General features: G+C 43.6%; 3 protein-coding genes across 4 annotated transcripts in view; 1 reads left to right on the top strand and 2 right to left on the bottom strand.

Annotated features, from left to right (window-relative positions):
• TMED8 (transmembrane p24 trafficking protein family member 8) overlaps positions 1-540 on the bottom strand; it is a 43,886-nt gene extending 43,346 nt beyond the window's left edge. For both annotated transcript variants that reach the window (XM_039468664.2, XM_039468665.2), the window contains exon 1: positions 298-540. In XM_039468664.2, the coding sequence (XP_039324598.1) occupies positions 298-415 (118 nt within the window). In that variant the 5' untranslated portion in view covers positions 416-540. The remainder of the gene's footprint in view (positions 1-297) is intronic.
• SAMD15 (sterile alpha motif domain containing 15) lies at positions 512-21,436 on the top strand. The gene is made up of 3 exons (XM_003924594.4): positions 512-2,469; positions 3,760-3,858; positions 17,823-21,436. Exons 1-3 carry the CDS (start codon positions 781-783, stop codon positions 18,057-18,059), a joined length of 2,025 nt encoding a protein of 674 aa, XP_003924643.1. The 5' UTR covers positions 512-780; the 3' UTR covers positions 18,060-21,436.
• NOXRED1 (NADP dependent oxidoreductase domain containing 1) overlaps positions 21,150-22,829 on the bottom strand; it is a 40,412-nt gene continuing 38,732 nt past the window's right edge. Inside the window, exon 6 of the mRNA XM_003924595.2 lies at positions 21,150-21,927. Coding sequence (XP_003924644.1) covers positions 21,753-21,927 — 175 coding nt within the window. The 3' untranslated portion in view covers positions 21,150-21,752. The remainder of the gene's footprint in view (positions 21,928-22,829) is intronic.

Below are 22,829 nucleotides of genomic sequence, written 5' to 3'. Positions count from 1 at the left end.
CTGAAACAGAAGCTGAAGCGGTGCCAGGGGCAACCACCCTGTCACTATCATTTGGGCAAATCTCAGAAAGGAAGCGGGGCAGGAATCGAGGCATTTCGAAACAGGAGTAGAAAATAACCTCGAGCCCAGGGTCCGGGTGGTGGCAGAGGCGGGGAAGGGGCCCTGCGCGCGAAGGAGCTGCCGAGATAGGTCCGCTCCGCCGAGGAGCCCGGGGCAGAGCGCGGCGGAGGCTCCCGCCGAGGTGCAGGGCCCTGAGGCCGGACGGCACCCACCCGCCAGCGCCCCGGCCTTGCGTACCTGAGGCGGTCGCCTGGCTCCCCTCCACTCCCTGGCAGTCCCCGACGCCGCCCGCCGACCCTTGGCGGTCTGTGGGGCTCCAGGAGCCAGGCCCCTCAGCCGCCTGCAGGTCCGACATCTGCAGCCCCCGCCCGGAGCTCTCCGCCGCCAGTCGCGAGTGACTCCGGAAACAGCCGAAAGCCGAGCGAGCGCCGGGCACAGCCGAGCGCAGCCTGCGGGCCGGAAGAAGTGGCGCGGCGACAGCTGGAAAAGCGAGCTGATCCAGGGAGTGCCGCAGGACCTTCGGCCTGCGAAGGCTGGCGATGTGGCCGCGGGGAGGGTTACTAAGTGCTTCTGATCGCCGATTTTTAAAGTCAGGGCTTGAAAGAACAAATAAAACCTGGGGAAGAGTCAGGAAGACACTGCCGGAAATCGTGGTATCCATAGAGACGCTATCGGAAGTTAGGGTTGCTAGGAAGCCGCGGCGCGTCCGCTAAACTGCAAATGGCTGAAGTCCCGGAGGATTATTATTCTGGCCCAGATGAAGATGGAGAGCCGGAGCCTGAGAGACCTGAACTGCCTGGACTTCATAAATTGCATGAAAATGCCGAACCAGAAACCATGGCAGAGGCAGGCCCGGAGCTACCAGCAGAGATTTACCAAGAGCCACAGCCAGAGACCGAGGAAGAGGACTTCAAAGAGGGGGAGCCAGAGAGTGCTAAGAACGTGCAGCTGAAACCTAGCGGGACGTCGGGGGAAGGAGTTGCCAAGGAGTCCAAGAGAGACGTACCAAGCGAAACTGAACCAGGGATTCCCCAAGAGGTGAAGTCAGAGACATCCAGAGAGATGAGGGAAGAGTTTTTCAAAGATTTGGAGGCCCCTATGCATGAAAAGCATGAAGAGTCAGATCTAGAGCCACCAGAAGAGGCTAAACCAAATGTCACAGCGAATGTGTTCCTAGAGTCAGCTATGGAAACAGATCCAGTGCGACCAACAGAAACCATGTCTGAGGTTTCAGGGGCCACAGTCAGAGAGACAAATTTAGACTTACTAAAGAAGGAGACTGAACCGGGGGTTCCAGAGGAATCACTTAGATTGCAACATAAAGAGGCAGGTCTAGAGCCTCTAGAGCAGACCAAACTAGATTTTTCAAATGAGAAACCAGGAGAATCACTTGAAGAAACAAATCTTCAGCTACCAAAGATGACCAAACCAGAGATTCCAGAGGAGACACAAATAAAGTCAACTGAGAAGAAAAGGACAGAGCCATCCAAGCAGGCTACACCAGAATTTCCAGAGAACAAATCAAGAAAGTCTACTGAGGAGGCAAATCTAGAGCCTCCACAAGAGACTCAACCAGAGGTTCCAGAAGAGATGCAAAAAAAAGCAACCGAGGAGAAAGGGACAGAACTACCTGAGCAGACTAAACTAGACTTTCCAGACCACAATCCAAGAAAGTCTACTGATGAGAAAGTTCCTGAGGCACTAGAAGAGATCAAATTAGAATTTCCTGGGGAAGAATCAAGAAAACCAAGTGAGGAAACAATTCTAGAACAATCAGAAATGATGAAACCAGAAGGTCTGGAAAAGATAAGAAAGTCAAATAAGGAAAAAAATCCACAACCACCAGAGGAGACTGGTCTAGCGCTGCCACAGGACATCAACCCAGAAGTTGAAAAGAAAACACAAATCAAGCCAACTGAGGAGAAAAATCTAGAGTTACCAGATGAAGCCAAACCAATAGAGACACATGTAGCATTTTTCAAGGAAGACAGTCCAGAACCAATCAAGTCTAAGTATTCTGTAGAAAAGGCTGAGCTAGAGCACCGTGAGCATAAAAGAGGAAAGTTGTCACTAAGTGATGAATTTGAAAAAGAATATGACTCATTAGGATCTGTCAGAGCAAGTGAAGAATCCATTGGTACACATTATGAGTTTTCACAGCAACACCAAACATTGCTTGATGTCAGTAAAGAATGCTCATACTCACATCCCTCAGAGTCTCAGACAGAATCAAGTGAGTTTGTCAGTGAAAAGAAAGTTGTCGATTTGTCCCAAGAGTTAAAGGAACTGGTTTCTGAAGATGAAGAAACCCAGCCAAAAAAAAGGACTGACATACAATTTGAGTATCTTAATTGGGATCCAGAGAAAGTTGCAGAGTGGATTAGCCAGCTAGGCTTCCCTCAATACAAGGTATACAAAAATAAGGTTTTTTGAAATCACATGCTCTCATCCTTCTACCTCTTACTCCTTCTAACCTGGCCTGAGCTCTTATCTCTGTACCAGAAGGAGGATCAAAAAGTCCTGGACTGTGGTAGAGGTAACTTGGATTTTAATTTTGGCCTTGTCACTGATGTATATTTGTATTTTGGGAGAGGAAGGGAGGGTCACATCTGTTTGTTTTTCCTCTTCCTCCCAGTGATTACATTTCTCTGCAATCCTTGAACAAAAGACCAAGAAGAGTATATAGACCTCTTTTCATAGAAAACTGTGTTTTTAAGTAGATTTTGTTCAGGGTAGGTTTTTCGGTACTTTGTCAAGTTGTTTTTGTGGTAGCTCCCTTACTTTGAATTTGTACTATTACTCTTTAAAGTGTCTGCCCCAAATATGTCACATGTATCATGAGCACTTAAGTGTATTAATTCAAATTATCCAGTTAACCAAAAATAGTTTTAGTAAGAAGATAGTTTTAGCCTCTTATTTCACTGATGCCAATTAGGTTTAAGGCTACCACAAAACAATACACAATCTGAAACCTTTTGTACCTGCTATACTGTTTTGTTTTTTTTTGTTTTTTTTTTTTTTTTTTTTGAGACAGAGTTTTGCTTTTGTTGCCCAGCCTGGAGTGCAATAGCATGATCTTGGCTCACTGCAACCTCTGCCTCTCAGGTTTAAGCAATTCTCCTGCCTCAGCCTCCCGAGTAGCTGGGATTACAAGCATGTGCCACCATGCCCGGTTAATTTTGTATTTTTAGTAGAGATGAGATTTCTCCATGTTGGTCAGGCTGGTCTCGAACTCCCAACCTCAGGTGATCCACCCTCCTTGGCCTCCCAAAGTGCTGCGATTACAGGCATGAGCCACTGTGCCCTGCAATACCTGCTGTACTTAAAAATGTAATTGAGACATGAAGCAGCACTAGTTGCACCATACCAGAACAATTAAAGAGCAGTGTAAAATTTAATGAAGAACTTACATGGAAAAATTGTGCCATTATTGGGAGAGAAAATAAATTTAAACTACTCAGGAGGCTGTGGCTGGAGGACTGCTTGAGCCCAAGAGTTTGAGGCTGCAGTGAGCTGTGACTGCGGCACTGCACTCCAGCCTGGATGACAGAGTGAGACCCTGTCTCTAAAAAAGAAAAAGAAGAAAATAATGTTTTTCCTCGGGATAGAACAAACTTGATTTTTTTGTCTTCCTCCTCTTCCCTCCTTTTCTTCCATTTGCTGTACATTTTTTAAGTGATGTCCTTGTTGTATTGACAGGAGTGTTTTACCACAAACTTCATCAGTGGCCGAAAACTCATCCATGTGAACTGCTCAAACCTCCCTCAGATGGGGATAACGAACTTTGAGGACATGAAGGTGAGTTGTGTCCCAAGTTTCCGTACAGAGCACTGTAACAGTGCCACAATCTGTCTCAAACCAACCTTTTCTTCCACCAACCTGGCCTCCCATTTCTGTGAAAGGTGTCGTCATAATTCCAATCCCTCAGGCTCACAGTGGTTTCCTCCTCTTTCTCCTTTGATCCCCATAAATATTCCAAGAACCGTCCATTGCTCCTGCGGTACTTACACTTGGCTTTCTTTTTTTTTTTTTTTTTTTTTTTTTTCCTCTGAGACAGAGTTTCGCTCTTGTTACCCAGGCTGGAGTGCAATGGCGCGATCTCGGCTCACTGCAACCTCCGCCTCCTGGGTTCAGGCAATTCTTCTGCCTCAGCCTCCTGAGTAGCTGGGATTACAGGCACGCGCCACCATGCCCAGCTAATTTTTTGTATTTTTATTAGAGACGGGGTTTCACAATGTTGACCAGGATGGTCTTGATCTCTTGACCTTGTGATCCACCCGCCTCGGCCTCCCAAAGTGCTGGGATTACAGGCTTGAGCCACCGCGCCCGGCACACCTGGCTTTCTTAATTCCTACTTTTCAGACCTGTATGACCTCATGTCTGGAACACCGCAGTGGCCTCCCGATTTTAGCCTCCTCCATGGGCCCTTTGGATTCAAGGGCCCTGCTTTTATGCTCTCACTTTCCACCTACTTATGTACTATTCAGAAACCTTTGGAACCCTTCTGCTCACCAAGATAGTCTGAGCTCTCTAGTTTAGAACTTAAGGACCTCCACAAGTTCCCTCCCCTACCACTCCTCCACATGAATTTTGTGCTCCAGCCTACCACCAGGTCTAACTCACACCTTGCAAACCCGCTGGTGCATTCCTCCCTCTAGGTCTTTCTCAGTTTCCCCATCCTCTGTATTACCAATAGGAGTCTTAATCATCCTTCAAGACCAATTCCTCATTTGCATCTCCCCAAGAAGTCTTTCGTAACATTCCCAGCCCACAGTAGCCCCCATCCCAAGTTCTCATGATATTTCACGTCTCTGACACCCATTTGGCATTTATATAACACCATGTGTATTTTGCCTGCTTTGCTGCCTAACTTTGAAACAAACTACATTAACCACTGTAAGCCTCAATTTTCTAAGATATCCAACACCAGGAGTTCATGATTACACTCCTTTGCATAATGGTACCTTCCATTTGTAGTGCTTTGCAATTTATAAAGCATGACAAACATAATCTCATATGTAACCTCTCCTTTAGCACCCCACCCCAGTAACCCTCCAAGAACAGACAGTTCTTGGCATAATCATGGTTTTGCTCAGCACACCCATGCCCAGGCAATTCTCCTGCCTCAGCCTCCCGAGTAGCTGGGACTACAGGTGCATGCCACCATGCCCAGCTAATTTTTGTATTTTTAGTAGAGACGGGGTTTCCCCATGTTGACAAGGATGGTCTCAATCTCTTGACCTCGTGATCAACCCACCTTGGCCTCCCAAAGTGCTGGGATTACAGGCATGAGCCACCTCGCCCAGGCTGAGATTTTTTTTTTTTTTTTTTTTTTTTTGAGACTGAGTTTCGCTCTCGTTACCCAGGTTGGAGTGCAATGGCACGATCTCGGCTCACCGCAACCTCTGCCTCCTGCCTCCTGGGTTCAGGCAATTCTCCTGCCTCAGCCTCCTGAGTAGCTGGGATTACAGGCACGCGCCACCATGCCCAGCTACTTTTTTGTATTTTTAGTAGAGATGGGGTTTCACCATGTTGACCAGGATGGTCTTGATTTCTTGACCTCGTGATCCACCTGCCTCGGCCTCCCAAAGTGCTGGGATTACAGGCTTGAGCCACCGCGCCTGGCCGAGATTTTTTTTAAAAAAGATTTCTAGGCTTCATCCTCCAAAGATTTTGAATCATTAGGGCTGGGTAGGCCCTGGAATCACTTTGCTAGGTGACTCTTCATCAGGCCTTATAACTCTATAATTCCATAAGTCATATGGTTTCTTATTTTCTATAAGAAAAATACATTTGCTAATACCCAAGTCCTTTTACCTGAAACAAGTTATAAGGAAATTTTTTAAATTATTAAATATATAGTTCTAACTGAATGTTTAATCTCTTGAATTCTGCTAATAGCTATCCTTTGCCGAGAGCTTACTGTGTTTGGGGCCTCTGGTATGTAATACTTCACTAATCCTCATTTTATGGAAGAGAAAACTGGGGCCCAGAAAGGTGAAACAACTTAACAAGCTATTCAGATAATATACTGCTTTTTTGTTTTTTGAGACAAAGTCTCACTCTGTCACCCAGGCTGAAGTGCAGTAGTGCAGCCTGGCTCACTTCAACCACCGACTCCTGAGTTTAAGCGATTCTTCTGCCTAAGCTTCTCAAGTAGCTGGGACTACAGGTGCACATGATCAGGCCTGGCTAATTTTTGTATTTTTAATAGAAACAGTGTTTTATTTTATTGGCCAGGCTGGTCTCAAACTTCTGACCTTAAGGCTTATCTGCCGGCCTCAGTCTCCCAAAGTGCTGGAATTACAGGCGTGAGCCACCACACCTGACCTGTTTTCAGATAATAAGCCAGGATTTAAATCCCTCTTGTGTGACTTCCCAATCCATGTTCTATTTAAGCCACTATACTGTATTGCCTCTCTAAGGGAACATTTTTGTTACCATAAACTTCCATGTACTATAAACATTATGGTAACATTTGTTACCATAAACATTATGATGTGGAAAGGATCGTTTATTTTTTATTTTTATTTTTTGAGACAGAGTCTTTCCCTGTTGCCCAGGCTGGAATGCAGTGGCATGATTTCAGCTAATGGCAACCAGCACCTCCCAGGTTCAAATAATCCTCCTGCCTCAGCCTCACAAGTAGCTGGGATTACAGGCCCATGCCACTATGTCTGGCTAATTTTTGTATTTTTAGTGGAGACGGGGTTTCACCATGTTAGCCAAGCTGGTCTCGACCTCCTAACCTCAGGTGATCTACCTGCCTCAGCCTCCCAAAGTGCTGGGATTACAGGCATGAGCCTCTGTGACTGGCCTGGATCATTTATTATATATTTGTATTTCCAACCATGCCCTCACTTAGCTACCAAGTACTGCCAGATAAATATCTTGTTCTTTTTATGTTCAAAGATGATACAGCTGTGTTTATGAACTCTAATTTCTACTTAAGGTATAATGAATTTTCTAAATAAAAATAAGGAACAGGTTACTCTGTCCGTGGAACAGCCACATTCCTTGACTTTCTTAATAAACTTGCTTTCCCTTTAAAAAAAAAATAAGGAAGAGAATTAACAAATAGTAACCTGTCAAATACCTGGAACATTTATGTACCAAGAATTTCAGCTTTTTATGATAAGAAGGCATTTTTAAGAGCCAATTCATTTAGCTCCCTTGGTTCTATTTCCAAAAGTACAATATCAACATGCAATAATAAAAATTATATTTATGCTTTTTCTTATCATGCAAGACACAAGAGGTTTTAAAAATCTTTTGAAGTGGCCGGGCGCGGTGGCTCAAGCCTGTAATCCCAGCACTTTGGGAGGCCGAGGCGGGTGGATCACGAGGTCAAGAGATCGAGACCATCCTGGTCAACACGGTGAAACCAACACGGTGAAACCCCGTCTCTACTAAAAATACAAAAAATTAGCTGGGCATGGTGGCACGTGCCTATAATCCCAGCTACTCAGGAGGCTGAGGCAGGAGAATTGCCTGAACTCAGGAGGCGGAGGTTGCGGTGAGCCGAGATCGCGCCATTGCACTCCAGCCTGGGTAACAAGAGCGAAACTCCGTCTCAAAAAAAAGAAAAAAAAAAAAAATCTTCTGAAATCCTCAAGAGTAAATGATGGTTTTGTAAAAAAGTAAAAGTGATCTGTCCTAATATCCAAGAAGTTGGAATAAGCAAACTTTGAGATATTTATTATTACAGTCACCTCACACAAATGTGGCCTTCTCTTGAAGTCACTAACGTAACATAAAGACCAAGACATTCAAAGGTTTGTTAGATAAGCTTTGCTTAACACTTAGACCCATATTTTTAAAAAGCTGATTATGGCCAGGCCTGGTGGCTCATGCCTATAAATCCCAGCACTTTGGGAGGCCAAAGAAGATGGATCACCTGAGGTCAGGAGTCCACGTGGCCAACATGGCAAAACTCCTTCTCTACTAAAAATACAAAATACAAAAATTAACCAGACATGGTGCATGCCTGTAGTCCCAGCTACTTGGGAGGCTGAGGCAGGAGAATCACTTGAACCCAGGAGGCAGAGGTTGCAGTGAGCCAAGATCATGCTCTCCACGATCTGCATTCCAACCTGGGTGACAGTGAGACTCAGTCTCAACAAAAACAAAATAAAGCTGATTATGCTCTAAGACACAGCTAACTTCAAAGTGATCATACGTGAACTCAAGTATGTTATAGCTATCATCCTTACTGACATACAAAGCTTTTTTTTTTTTTTTTTTTTTTGAGACAGAGTTTTGCTCTTGTTGCCTAGGCTGGAGGCTAGAGTGCAGTGGCATGATCTCAGCTCACTGCAACCTCCGCCTCCCAGGTTCAAATGGTTCTTCTGCCTCAGCCTCCTGAGTAGCTGGGAATAAAGGTGCCCACCACCACACCTGGCTAATTTTTTGTATTTTTAGTAGAGACAAGGTTTCACTACGTTGGCCAGGCTGGTCTCGAACTCCTAACCTCAGGCGATCTATCTGCCTTGGCCTACCAAAGTGCTGGGATTGCAGGTGTGAGCCACCATGCCTGGCCTATAAGAACCTTTTAAAATCTCTCCGTTGTACTTATTATAGCACCTAGTACACCTACAATTTATCCCATAACAACAGTTAAATTACAGTATAGTTACTTTTTTCATGTTAAGTCTCTCATATCATCATTTATGGACTTCTGGGAGGAGAGAAGGACGAAAGGAAGAGCAGGTTGCTTGAGAGTACAGAATTCTGGACATGCTGCTAAGAATTTGAACAACATTGCCACTGTGCACCCCCTACAAAAGCCTTGCAGTTAATGTATGGCCATTTTCTGTTGTCTTCAAAGCTCCCTTTCACTTCCTTCATTTTTTAATTACTCATGCTTCACTTCCAGAAATAACTTGCTTGTCCCTTTGTCCTTAGTGCAGCATACCAAGATGACCAGAGAAGAGCAAAATCTGTGTGTGACTGGTGAGGAGTGCAGGAGAAAAGAAGCACTCATTCTCCTTTCCCCACTGGCCAAGGAAGTGCTCCAAACCACTGTCCTGTAGCCCATTTGCAGTGATACATTAGCTTGGTAAAAGGAGAGAGAAAGTCAGTCTTAGTTATTCTAAGGACAAGCTAGACAAGCTAGCATTACACTTGCTTCATTTTTCTCTTAGAAAATAAATCTTGGCCGGGCGCGGTGGCTCACGCCTGTAATCCCAGCACTTTGGGAGGCCGAGGCGGGTGGATCACGAGGTCAAGAGATCGAGACCACCCTGGTCAACATGGTGAAACCCCGTCTCTACTAAAAATACAAAAAATTAGCTGGGCATGGTGGCGCATGCCTGTAATCCCAGCTACTCAGGAGGCTGAGGCAGGAGAATTGCCTGAACCCAGGAGGCGGAGGTTGCGGTGAGCCGAGATCGCGCCATTGCACTCCAGCCTGGGTAACAAGAGTGAAACTCTGTCTCAAAAAAAAAAAAAAAGAAAGAAAGAAAATAAATCTTAAGGCCCGGGCACAGTGGCTCACGCCTGTAATCCCAACACTTTGGGAGGCCGAGGCGGGTGGATCACGAGGTCAGTAGTTCAAGACCAGCCTGGACAACATAGTTAAACCCCTCTCTACTAAAAATATATTTAAAAAATTAGCCGGGTGGTGGCAGGCACCTGTAGTCCCAGCTACTTGGGAGGCTAAGGCAGAAGAATCGCTTGAACATGGGAGGCGGGGGTTGCAGTGAGCCGAGATCGTGCCATTGCACTCCAGTGTGAGTGACACAGCCAGACTCTGTCTCAAAAAAAAAAAAAAACTATTAAAATATTTTTATTCACTGTATCACATGAACAAAAGGATTTTGTGGTAAATATTTCAAGAACCTTGATGAGTACTTATTGCTGTTATATGCATGATTTTATAATATAAAGGATAGCCTTATATGCTTTACAGTATCTCAGCAGTTTTACTACACTTGCATTGTTGCAAACTATTTAAATAGCACAGATTCATAACAACCTGTCAGCAGTTGAGTTTCATTAGATAAAAATATTTTTCTTTTTAAAAATCCTTTTAATTTTCAAATAATTTCAGTGTTACAGAAGAGTGACAAAGTTAGTACAGAGAATTCTGGTATACTCTTAACCCAGTTTACCCTGTGTTAACATCTTAGGCAACAATAGCACATTTATCAAAACTAAGAAATTAATGTCAGTATATTAAACTACAAACGTTATTCAGATTTCCGAAGATTTCCCACTGATAAATGATTTTTTGTTCCAGTATCCAGGATTTGCACTTAGCTGTCATGTTTCCTGGGTCTCCTCTAATAGGTGACAGTTTTTTTATCTTTGTCTTTCATGATCTTGACAATTTTCTTGAAGAGTAGTGATCAGGTGTTTTTGTAGATTTCCCTCAGTTTTAGTTTGTCTTGTCTTTCCCATTATTAGACTGGACTTGGGGTAAAACAGTCACAGAGATGATGAGCGCCTCTCATCTCATCCTATCAGGAGGTCCATGATAGCAATATGATTTATTGCTGGAAACATTAACCTCATCACTTGGTTACAGTGCTATCTGTACGTATCTTCACTATAAAGTTACCATGTTTCCCTTTACAAATTCTGCTCATTGAAAGTGAGCTGCTAAGTCCAGCCCACATTTAAGGAAAAGGGAAAGCAAGTTCCATCTTCTGGAGGGAGGAGTATCAAAGAGTTTCTGGACATACAGTAGAAGTATCACAGTGATAAATATATTAGTGTAGATAGTTTGAAGCTGTGCAAATACTCTGTTTCTCCTTAGAGTTTTGCTCACTGTTTCCCTCAGTCCTTCTGTGTTTAATTGGAGCTCTTCTGTAAGGAATTCTTCTACATTTAACTGTCCTCTCCCGTTTTTTAATCTACTCAGCCATTGATATTAGTATGGATTTATGGATATTTATTTTTTGGGGTTATAACCCAGTGCTATCGCTATTTATTTTGTTGCTCAAATTGTGCCGTCTTTCACCACCGGGAGCTCTTTTAAGTTGGCTCCTGTGGCTTTTTGACATGTCCTCCCCTTTTTTTTTCTTTTTTTTTTTTTTTTTTTTTGAGACAGAGTTTCGCTCTTGTTACCCAGGCTGGAGTGCAATGGCGCGATCTCGGCTCACCGCAACCTCCGCCTCCGGGGTTCAGGCAATTCTCCTGCGTCAGCCTCCCGAGTAGCTGGGATTACAGGCACGCGCCACCATGCCCAGCTCATTTTTTGTATTTTTAGTAGAGACGGGGTTTCACCGGGATGGTCTTGATCTCTTGACCTCGTGATCCACCCGCCTCGGCCTCCCAAAGTGCTGGGATTACAGGCGTGAGCCACCGCACCCGGCCCTCCCCTTTTTTTAAAGCATCTCCTTACCTTCTGGCACTATAATTGCTTCAGGCTCATCTTGCATTTTTCCTGTTGCAGCCCTACAATCAGCCGTGTCTCTAAAGAGCCCTGGTTGATTTTATCAGAGAATGGTATTTAGAAACCAAGACATGGACACTAGTTGTGCTTGTTGCTACTGAGTGTCACTGCTTCTATGCACTCTTAATAGAAAGATCTAGGAAATAAATGTATATCTATTAACCCATGTGTACACAAGTATTTTTCTTATTTCTGTATCCATCTCTGTATATACATACGTATCAAAATAAGCATGGGTTCAGCCTGGGCAACATAATAAGACCCATGTCTACAAAAAAGTTAAAAATTACCTGAGCATGGTGGTACACACCTGCAGCCCCAGCTACCTGATAGGCTGAGGTGGGAGGATCGCTTGAGCTCAGGAGGCCAAGGCTGCAGTGAGCTGTGATCATGCCACTGCATTCCAGCCTGGGCAGCAGAGTAGGACACTGTCTCAAATACATAAAATAAAAAATAAAATAAGCATGAGTTAATATTAATCTCTCTGGCCGGGGGCAGTGGCTCACACCTCTAATCCCGGCACTTTGGGAGGCTGAGGCGGTTGGATCACCTGAGGTCAGGAGTTCAAAACGAGCCTGGCCAATGTGGTGAAATGCTGTCACTACTAAAAATACAAAAAATTAGCCAGACATTATGGTGTACACCTGTAATCCTAGCTACTAGGGAGGCTGAGGCAAGAGAATTGCTTGAACCTGGAAGGCAGAGGTTTCTGTGAGTTTAGATGGTGCCACTGCACTCCAGCCTGGATGACAGAGTGAGACTCTGTCTCCAAAAAAAAAAAAAAAAAAAAAAAAATGATCTCTCTGATCCCTCTAGTCCAGGCGTCCCCAAACTTTTTACACAGGGGGCCAGTTCACTGTCCCTCAGACCGTTGGAGGGCCGCCACATACTGTGCTCCTCTCACTGACCACCAATAAAAGAGGTACCCCTTCCTGAAGTGCGGCGGGGGGCCGGATTAATGGCCTCAGGGTGCCGTAGTTTGGGGACGCCTGCTCTAGAGTTCATTCTAGCCTTCCCATCCTTCCTATTCCCAATGCCCCTTGCCTGTTAATAGCTACTTTTTCTGACATTGAGAAACTTGACTCTCCTCATATGTAAATATTTCCCTATGAAAAACAGATTTACCAAATAGAGTTCAGTGTTTGTGTACAGCTGTTTCTGTCTTTAGCCTTACAATATCTAAACAAAGCACTGTTTTCTTAAAGTTATAGGTCAGCTCCCCACCCACTTCAGTGAGATTATGTCTTACTCTAGAATACAGTTAGATTCATTTGTCCACAGCCTTTATTCTATCTGGATTACCCCAACCTTCTGGATTTTTTTTTTTTTTTCTTTCTGAGGCAAGGTCTTGTAACCCAGGCTGGAGTGCAGTGGTGCAGTCTCAGCTCAGTGCAGCCTCTGCCTACCAAGCTCAAACAGTCCTCCCACTTCAGCCTCCCGGGTAGCTGGGACTGCAGCCACACACCACTACATCCATCTAATGTTTTGTACTTTGTTAGCCGGGTAGAGTCAGGATTTCACCATGTGAAAGACCAGGCGGGTCTTAACTCCTGAGCTCAAGCAATCCACCCACCTTAGCCTCCCCAAAGTGCTGGGATTACAGGCATGAGCCACTGTGCCCGGCCTCTCTTCCTGGCTTTTTAAAAGTTTGCATGCGGTTAAACCATTCTTTGTTGTGTGTAGTTCAGTGGGTTTTGACAAATGCATGTAGACATGTATCTACTACCAGAGAACCACACAGAGCAATTCTGTCATTCTAGAATTTCCCTCGTATTCAGCCCATTCCTTTACCCTAATCCCTAATCTGTGATATCACATAAGTGGAATAAAATAATACATATTCTTTGGGTCTGGCTTCCTTCCCTTAGCAAAATGCATTTAAGATTAATCCATGTTGTTAGATGAATCAACAAAGAGATTTTAAGGAGACTATAGATGTGCTTTAATAATGCTGGTATAGGCTGGCTGCAGTGGCTTGGACCTGTAATCTCAGCTATTCCATAGGCTGAGGTGGGAGGAAGGCCTGAGCTCAGGAGTTTGAGGCTACAGGGAGCTATGGTCATGTTACTGCACTCCAGCCTGGGCAACAGAGGGAGACCTCATCTCTGAAATAATGATAATAATAATAATAATAGTAGTAGTAGTACTATAGATGGTTCATATTTTAACCACAACAATTATGACTTTGTCCTTAGGTTTAGATCCTATAAATTAGAGGTTCCAATTACAAAAATATGCATCGTTACATACTATGAGGTAACAAACAATACACAATAAATTGGTAATGAAGCAAAACCATCAGTAGTTCACAAAAGAACCAGCAGCCTTTGAAAACAATGATCAATACAATTACAATGATAATATAGTAATAATGATCTTCTTGAAAACTAAAGGCATTTCAAGTAACTGGTTGAGGCTATGTGAAGTAGGTGTTCTGCAGTGACACCAAGCACTGAGTATAAGCTACCACCTTAGAATGTAGAATGAAGAATCCTTAGAAAATGAATAATCCTCGCCGGGCACGGTGGCTCAAGCCTGTAATCCCAGCACTTTGGGAGGCCGAGGCGGGTGGATCACAAGGTCGAGAGACCATCCTGGTCAACATGGTGAAACCCTGTCTCTACTAAAAATACAAAAAATTAGCTGGGCATGGTGGCTCGTGCCTGTAATCCCAGCTACTCAGAAGGCTGAGGCAGGAGAATTGCCTGAACCCAGGAGGCGGAGGTTGCGGTGAGCCGAGATCGCGCCATTGCACTCCAGCCTGGGTAACAAGAGCGAAACTCCGTCTCAAAAAAAAAAAAAGAAAATGAATAATCCTCACAAATACCTATTTCCAATAATTTTTACTAACTCAAGTAATTTACTAGTAAGTTGCTCTAAGTCAGGCAGAAATAAAGTCTATTGCCTGTTTGTTCATCAGAACTAAAGAGGATGAACACAGTAGCTCACACTTGTAATCCCAGCACTTTGGGGGGCTGAAGTAGGAGGATTGCTTGAGCCCAGGAATTCGAGACCAGCCTGGGCAATATAGTGAGACCCCAGCTCTATAAAAAATATTTTAGGCCAGGTGGGGTACACGCCTGTAATCCCAACACTTTGGGAGGCCAAGGTGGGCTGATCACCTGAGGTCAGGAGTTTGAGACCAGCCTGCCCATCACGGTGAAACCCCCTCTCTACTAAAAATACAAAAAATTAGCCTGGTGTAGTGGCAGGCACCTGTAATCCCAGCTACTAGGGAGGCTGAGACAGGAGAATCACTTGAACCCAGGAGGTAGGGGTTGCAGTGAGCCAAGATTGCGCCATTGCACTCCAGCCTGGATGACAAGAGTAAAACTCCATCTAAAAAAAAAAATTGTTTAAGTTAGGCAGGCATGGTGACACATGCTTGTAGTCCCAGCTACTCAGCAGGCTGAGGTGGGAGGATCACTTGAGCCCAGGAGGTCAAGGCTGCAGTGAGCTATGATCGTGCCATTGCTCTCTGGCCTGAGTGACAGAGCGAGACCCTGTCTCAAAAAATAATAACTGAAGAAAGAACTCGCAGCTTTAGTTCAATCTGTAACTTGTCAGAGGAACTTGTTGTTTCATTATGAACTTCAGACACGTTTTTAAAAAATCACTGAATAGGAGGAGGGATGGTCAGATTATGTTTATTGATTTCAGTGCCAAGTGCAATGAATAGCTTTCTAACACTTTTAATTTCTTTTTTATGAAATTGTTATTTTTATTAAGAAACCCCTCTCTTAGGCCGGGCGCGGTGGCTCAAGCCTGTAATCCCAGCACTTTGGGAGGCCGAGGCAAGTGGATCACGAGGTCGAGAGATCGAGACCATCCTGGTCAACATGGTGAAACCCCGTCTCTACTAAAAATGCAAAACACTAGCTGGGCGTGGTGGCGCATGCCTGTAATCCAGCTACTCAGGAGGCTGAGGCAGGAGAATTGCCTGAGCCCAGGAGGCGGAGGTTGCAGTGAGCCGAGATCGCGCCATTGCACTCCAGCCTGGGTAACAAGAGCGAAACTCTGTCTCAAAAAAAAAAAAAAAAAGAAAAAGAAACCCCTCTCTTCTCTCTAACTACCAAGAGTCATAAAAAAAAAAAAAACCAGTTATCTCACAATGTCTTCCAAAGTAAAATAAGAGTTAAAAGAAAAAACAAAAAAAAAGGAAAAAAAAACAGTATTATTTGCTGTTATAGCGTATGAGTAGATTATATATATATACACTCCCTTTCAAAAACCAACAAAAGCCCCCAAAACACATGAATGTGCCTGAGCGGCTGGCTCACACTTGTAATCTTAACACTTTGGAGTATGAGGTAGGAGAATCACTTGAATCCAAGAGTTTAAGACCAACTGGGCAACATGGCGAAACCCCATCTCTACCAAAAAAAAAAAAAAAAAAAAAAAAAAATTAGCTGGGTATGGTGTCATGTACCTGTAGTCCTAATTACTTGGGAGGCTGAGGCAGGAGAATGGCTTGAGCCTAGGAGTTCAAGGCTACAGAGGGCTATGATCACACCACTGCACTCCAGCCTACATGACAGAGCAAGACCCTACCTGTCTCAATAAAATAAATACACATGAATGTGTAGGGAACACTTAATTTCTGCATTACAATATTGTACGAAACAGTAGTGAATCCTCTCAGCCCACAGTAGGCACATAGCTCTTGTTAATGGTGAATGTGTACATGACTGCAGTGTACCTCCTGGGACCACCATCTCTGAACCTCAGGGAATGTATGAAATAACGTTTTCTATTCAGGGCATTGGAAAGGAGAATCAGGGTGCTTGCCTTGGCAGCACATATACTAAAGGAGAATTCAGGGTGAGGTGCTTGCCAAACAAAATATGCACATAGAAGCATGCATCACAAACAAGAACTCTTAGAAGCCACCTGCTCATGTGTTTTGTTTGTTTGTTTGTTTGTTTTTGGAGACAGGGTCTTGCTCTGTCATCTAGGCTGGAGTGTAGTGGCATAATCATGGCTCCTCATTGCAGCCTTAAACTCCTAAGCTCAAGGGATCCTCCCACTTCAGCCTTCCAAGTAGCTGGGACTATAGGCATGTGTCACCACATCCGGCTAATTTTTTGTATTTTTAGTAGAGACAGCATTTCACCATGTTAGCCAGGATGGTCTCAATCTCCTGACTTCGTGATCCACCCACCTTGGCCTCCCAAAGTGCTGGGATTACAGGCTTGAGCCACCGCGCCCGGCCAATTTTTTTTTTTTTTTTTTTTTTGAGATGGAGTTTCGCTCTTGTTGCCCAGGCTGGAGTACAATGGTGAAACCTTGGCTCATTGCAACCTCTGCCTCCCAGGTTCAAGTGATTCTTCTGCCTCAGCCTCCTAGATAGCTGGGATCACAGGCGCTTGCCACCACTCCTGGCTAATTTTTGTATTGTTAATAGAGATGGAGTTTCACTGTGTTGGCCAGGCTGGTCTTGAACTCCTGACCTCAGGTAATCCACCCACCTCAGCCTCCCAAAGTGCTGAGATTACAGGCATGAGCCACCATACCCAGCCCTGAGTTATAATTGTCTTTTTTTTTCTTTTAAATAGAGACAGGGTTTCACTATGTTGGCCAGGCTGGTCTCAAACTCCTGACCTCATGATCCACCCACCTCGGCCTTCCAAAGTGCTGGGATTACAGGCACAAGCCACCTCACCCAGCCTGATCTACTCTAATTTTTGGGGCGGATTTTGAGATGGAGACACTGTCGCTCAGGCTAGAGTGCAGTGGCGTGATCTTGGCTCAGTGCAACCCCCACCTCCCGGGTTCAAGTGATTCTCCTGCCTCAGCCTCCCAAGGTAGGACTAGGTGCGCGCCACCATGCCAGGCTAATTTTAGTAGAGAAGGGGGTGTCACCATACTGGCCAGGCTGGTCTCGAACTCCTGACCTCATGATCCACCTGCTTTGGCCTCCCAAAGTGCTGGGATTACAGGTGTGAGCCACTGCACCTGGCCTATAATTTTTTTTTTTTAACTGCACATTAACTGAGCCCCTTATAGACAAGTTATTTAATAATCTTCCCAGAGATAGTCATGGCTCCTAATCTGAACATATTATCTGCTCTTATTCTTGGTCAAATTGCTCAGCAGAAAGAAAGAAATGAACCCATCTGTGGCCATCTGATGCAAAGGCCTAGAAATCTTAAATGGTACTTTAAAAAAGGACAAAAAAATCACGTGACATTTAAGAACTTGGTTTTGGTAAAGCTAGGCTAGTAAACCTATGCATTTATTTCATTATTTTATATGCCCTTAGAAATAAGGAGTTAACATTCAAGAGGCTTAGAAAACTAAATAAACGTTTGATCTGGTTGTGTTTTCAGGTTAGTCTGATTAAAAAATTATCCTTGCATTTCAGGCAATTTCTCAGCATACGCGGGAGCTCCTGGAAATTGAAGAGCCATTATTCAAACGCTCCATCAGCCTTCCTTATAGGGATATTATTGGCTTGTATTTAGAGCAAAAAAGTCATACTGGGATAAAATCTGATTCTTTGACTTTATCTGAATTTGTCAAAGCAGCAGGATTACAGGATTATGCTCCAGAAATAACTGCCCCTGAAGAGGAAGAGGAATTACCTTGCATTGAACCATAGTGGGAAGCCACTTCACATAGCTTGAAAGATCAAACTAAATTACTTGAGGGAAGAGGTATGGCCTTTTCTTTTTTGGTTTTTCCTTTTCTCCTTTTTTTTTTTTTTTTTTTTTTTTTCTTGAGATGGAGTCTCACTCTGTTGCCCAGGCTAGAGTGCAATAGCACGATCTCAACTCACTGCAACCTCTGCCTCCCGGGTTCAAGCAATTCTCCTGCCTCAGCCTCTGGAAGAGCTGGGATTACAGGCGCTCACCACCACGCCCAGCTAATTTTTGTATTTTTAGTAGAGATGAGGTTTCACCATGTTGGCCAGGCTGGTCTCGAACTCCTGATCTCAGCTGATCCACCCGCCTCAGCCTCTCAAAGTGCAGAGATTACAGGCATGGGCCACCACGCCCGGCCCTTTTTCTCCTTTTCATTAAGGATCAGTTAGAACTGCTGGCTCCATTCCTAGTTGTGTCTCTGACTTAGGCACCTTCCCTTTGTTTTTTCAATTTAACCCCTTGTTAAAACCAATATAATAATGCTTATCTTTCTGGGTAATTATAAGAATTCCTGAGGCGGGCAAGGTGGCTCACACCTGTAATTCTAGCAATTTGGGACGCTGAGACAGGCATATCACCTGAGGTCAGAAGTTCAAGACCAGCCTGGCCAACAAGGCAAAACCCCATCTCTACAAAAATTAGCTGGGCATGGTGGCACATGCCTGTAGTCCCAGCTACTCAGGAGGCTGAGGCAGGAGAATCACTTGAACCTGGGAGGCTACTGTACTCCACCCAAGGAGACAGAGCAAGACACTGTGTCAAACAAACAAAACAAAATTCCTGGAAAATTCTACTAATGCACCTGGTAGTAGGAACATGTTGGGGAAATGTAATTAAAAATAAAATCGCCTATAAAATCCAGAGAAATAATCCTCTCCACAAATGCAGAAAAGAAACCATTGTCATTCTTGAATAAGCATTAAACTATGATGCACGTCACGGGCAAGCTGCTGAAAAGATTGCAAAGACAAATCTCACCCTTTTAGATGGCAGGGCAGATACAATCCATGACATACATGTTAATTATATGTATCCAAAAGAAACATAAAACTTCTGTCCTGACAGCAAACAGAAGTTACTACTTGGAGCCAAGTACTTAGGCTAAACTCCCACAGAGATAGGGAGGTACCAACCTCCTTAGCGCTCACATTTTAAAGAGATGTCTCCAAGGCCTCCAAAAAACAGACCGTTCTGGGGTATAAAATGGCTAGAGATTTATTCAGCTTTTTAAAAGATTTACATACATCTCAAGGACACAGTAAAAGGATTTACAATGACAAGTTCTCTAAAGAAAATGTTTTTGTTGTTGTTTATTTTTTTGAGACAGAGTCTTACTCCGTTGCCCAGGCCGGAGTGCAATGGTGCAATCTCGGCTGACTGCAACCTCCACCTACTGGGTTCAAGTGATGCTCCTCCCTCAGCCTGTTGAGTAACTGAGATTACAGGCATGAGCCACCACACCCAGCTAAGTTTTTTGTATTTTTAGTAGAGACGGGGTTTCACCATGTTGGCCGGGCTAGTCTCAAACTCCCAGCCTCAAGAGATACTCCTGCTTTGGCCTCCCAAAGTGTGGGGATTATAGGTGTTGAGCCACTGCTCCCACCCTAAAGGAAATGTGTGTGTGTGTTTTTTTAAATATATATATATACATTTTTTTTTTTAAGATGGGGTTTCACCATGTTGGTCAGGCTGATCTTGAACTCCCCACCTCAGGTGATTCGCCTGCCTTGGTCTCCAAAGTGCTTGGATTACAGGCATGAACCACCGCACCAGGCCAGGAAATGTTTTAAGAAAAAAAGTGGGTAAGTTCTCTGTTCCTTTTGGCATCAGGGAAAATTAAATTTAAAAATATTTTTAGATATGTATATCTCTAAATATGTAAATATCTAAACATGGCTTAGCACTATGAAATAGGTTCTGTGGTTTGTCTACAAGGATCTTTTATGTGGTACTTTCCAAATTTTTTGTTTTCCTTTTTGTGGAGAACGGGGTCTTGCTATATTGCCCAGGCAGGTCTCAAACTCCTCGGCTCAAGCTATCCTCCTGCCTCTGCCTCCCTAAGAGCTGGGATTACAGGCGTGAGCCACAGTGCCCAGCTCCAGATCTTTATAACATAAAATTTAGGCTCCAGTCTACCCACAACTGGACTTCTCAAAAGAAATTATAGGCTGGGCACAGTGGATCACGCCTGTAATCCCAAAACTTTGGCCACACCAGGCAGATCACTTGAGGTCAGGAGTTTGAAACCAGCCTGGCCAACATGGTGAAACCCCATCTCTACTAAAAATACAAAAATTAGACAGGCTTGGTAGCTGGCACCTGTAATCCCAGCCACTCGGGAGGCTGAGGCAGGAGAATCACTTGAACCTAGAAGGTGGAGGTTGCAGTGAGCCAAGATTGCGCCACTGAACTCTAGCTTGGGCGACAGAACAGGACTCCATCTCAAATAAACAAATGAAAGGAAGAAAAGGAAGGAAGGATGGATGGAAGGAAGGAAGGAAAAGGAATTATAAAATATTTCTTGTTACCTAATAGCTCTAGTTCCCCTCTAGTATGACAGATATAACAGCTCATTCTCTTTCTGAACTCACATTTTAATCCTGAAAACAACCATGGGGCTAACACAGTCCTGAAGGACAGTGATAGACCTTCTCCAGCTCCCTACACCTGAATAGTAAATGATATGCTTTTCTGTTTTTCCGCTGAGAGACACAAGAGTGCCTCAGATTAATATTCATGCCGGTATTTGTTAATATTTGATGATGAACCTAATATTTTCCCAAATTGGACTAACAAAATTTCATCAGAAACCATTCTAACACCAAGCTATTGCATTGACCTGGCTCATCATTATGTAAAAAAAACAAAATGTAAATGATTCACCTGAGACCATGGTGATTTACATGTGTAGTGAATGGTTTTGTTCAAAACCCTGTAGTATTTAGCAAACAGTGGTTATGTTCTATGACAGAACAGTGATAGCCCTGTTGTTTTCAACTCTTATAATTGACGAAAAGTATTTGTGAAACATAAAGGAAATCAACAAATTTGCAGTATAGATCTATATTTTGCAAAATGAGTTTTAGCCCATTAAATACCCGGTTTTTTGATGATTTAAATGGAAATAGCTATAAATAAGGTAGTGCCAGAACAGTCATATACAGTCAAAAGAAGCATGATATGTCATAATTTAATTAGGATGGTTTACATTCACTTCTCCATCCAAAATTGTGAGAAAATCAAACTATCTTTTTCCAGCTGCCTATTGCTGGCAAATGGGTTGGAACTTGATTTATTGGAAAAGAAGCTGCAGTATGTAATTGTCTTAAAACTTATAACATTATAACTTCCTGAATTTTAGAAGAGAAATAATTTGTATTAACAAGGCTTTTCTGTAGGAGCTGCTTACTTAAGTTAGGTTGTGTAGTTTCAGTAGTTGATTCTGAAAGCCAGACACATATTGATGTATAGGAGTACTTGTTTTATTCTACATTTTAAAGAGTCATTAGTACAGTTATATAATTCCTGATCTCTATCATGTGGCAAACACAATACAGTCACAAGACTCCCACTGTCAACTGTGATAATCAGGGCACAACCATTGTAGAGAAAATCTGTGAGTGGGAAAAAATCCTGATTCCTGAGTTCTCTCATTGGGAGGGAGAGCCTGTGGAAATGACTGGCTGTTCGTTGGTTAGGGAGATGCCAAATGAATCACAGTATAGATGGGTGAGGTGGTCTTGGAGAAGAGGACTGCTTGAGAGATGCTGGCTAAAGGGAGTTTCCCTGAGTTGCACAGCAGTCAGATCAAACCAGGGGAAAGTCCTGAGGTGAAAAAAAAAATCGTTACTTTTTTATGTCTATTCAGTATATCTGATTCGGCTGTTAAACACATCTTTTAAAGAAAGTTTTCCTCATAACCTTTTCATAAACTAGAAATATTTGTGCCTTTTCATAAACTAGAAATTCAGTTAGAACTATTCAATGTGTAGACTTAAGTGTACCTAATCGTGATTTTTCACACTTATGTACATTTCTTATGAAGAGACATTCATAATTAGAGAATTATTATAATATTGACATTGACACCCTTTGCAGAATATTTTTCTTGAATTTAGAAAGAACATAAATTAAGCAAGGAAGAAGTCTAATTGCTTTTAAGATACCCTCTTTCGCTGGCTGGGCGCAGTGGCCCATGCCTATAATCCTAGCACTTTGGGAGGCCAAGGCAGCAGGATCACTTGAAGCCAGGAGCTTGAGACCAGCCTGGACAGCATAGTGACACCCTATCTCTACAAATTAAAAAAAAAAAATTAGCTGGGTGTAGTGGGGCACACCTGTAGTCCCAGCTACTCAGGAGCCTGAGGTGGGAGATTGCTTGAGTCCAGCAGGTCAAGGCTGCAGTGAGCTGTGATCACACCACTGCACTCTAGCCTGGGCTACAGAGTGAGACCCCCATCTCTAAAAAAAGAGAGAGAGAGAGGGAGGAAAGTTAATATGCAAATGAATACCAACAGGACAATGATAAGTACTAGTCTGTAATGTAATTCAAGTTAAAAAGCCTTAAAACATAGGATTTCCATATTTTTCAAATGATCAGCAGAGCCAGACATGATGGTACACACCTGTAGTCCCAGTTGCTCAGGAGGCTGAGAGAAGAGGATTGCTTGAGCCAAGGAGTTCAAGGTCAGCCTGGGCAACATAGCGAGACCCTGTCTCTTAAAAAA

Source organism: Saimiri boliviensis, chromosome 2 (assembly GCF_048565385.1).
Source record: "Saimiri boliviensis isolate mSaiBol1 chromosome 2, mSaiBol1.pri, whole genome shotgun sequence".
Lineage (NCBI taxonomy): Eukaryota > Metazoa > Chordata > Mammalia > Primates > Cebidae > Saimiri > Saimiri boliviensis.
The sequence above is the reverse complement of the archived record's forward strand: the minus strand, read 5'-3'. Positions and strand labels throughout refer to the sequence as shown.

Bases quoted from the DNA above. Each gene is read 5' to 3' on its own strand.
- SAMD15 (XM_003924594.4), top strand. From the start codon at position 781: ATGGCTGAAGTCCCGGAGGATTATTATTCTGGCCCAGATGAAGATGGA. The intron at 2,470-3,759 runs GTATACAAAAAT...TTGTATTGACAG, and splicing joins TAGGCTTCCCTCAATACAAG to GAGTGTTTTACCACAAACTT. The intron at 3,859-17,822 runs GTGAGTTGTGTC...CTTGCATTTCAG, and splicing joins CGAACTTTGAGGACATGAAG to GCAATTTCTCAGCATACGCG.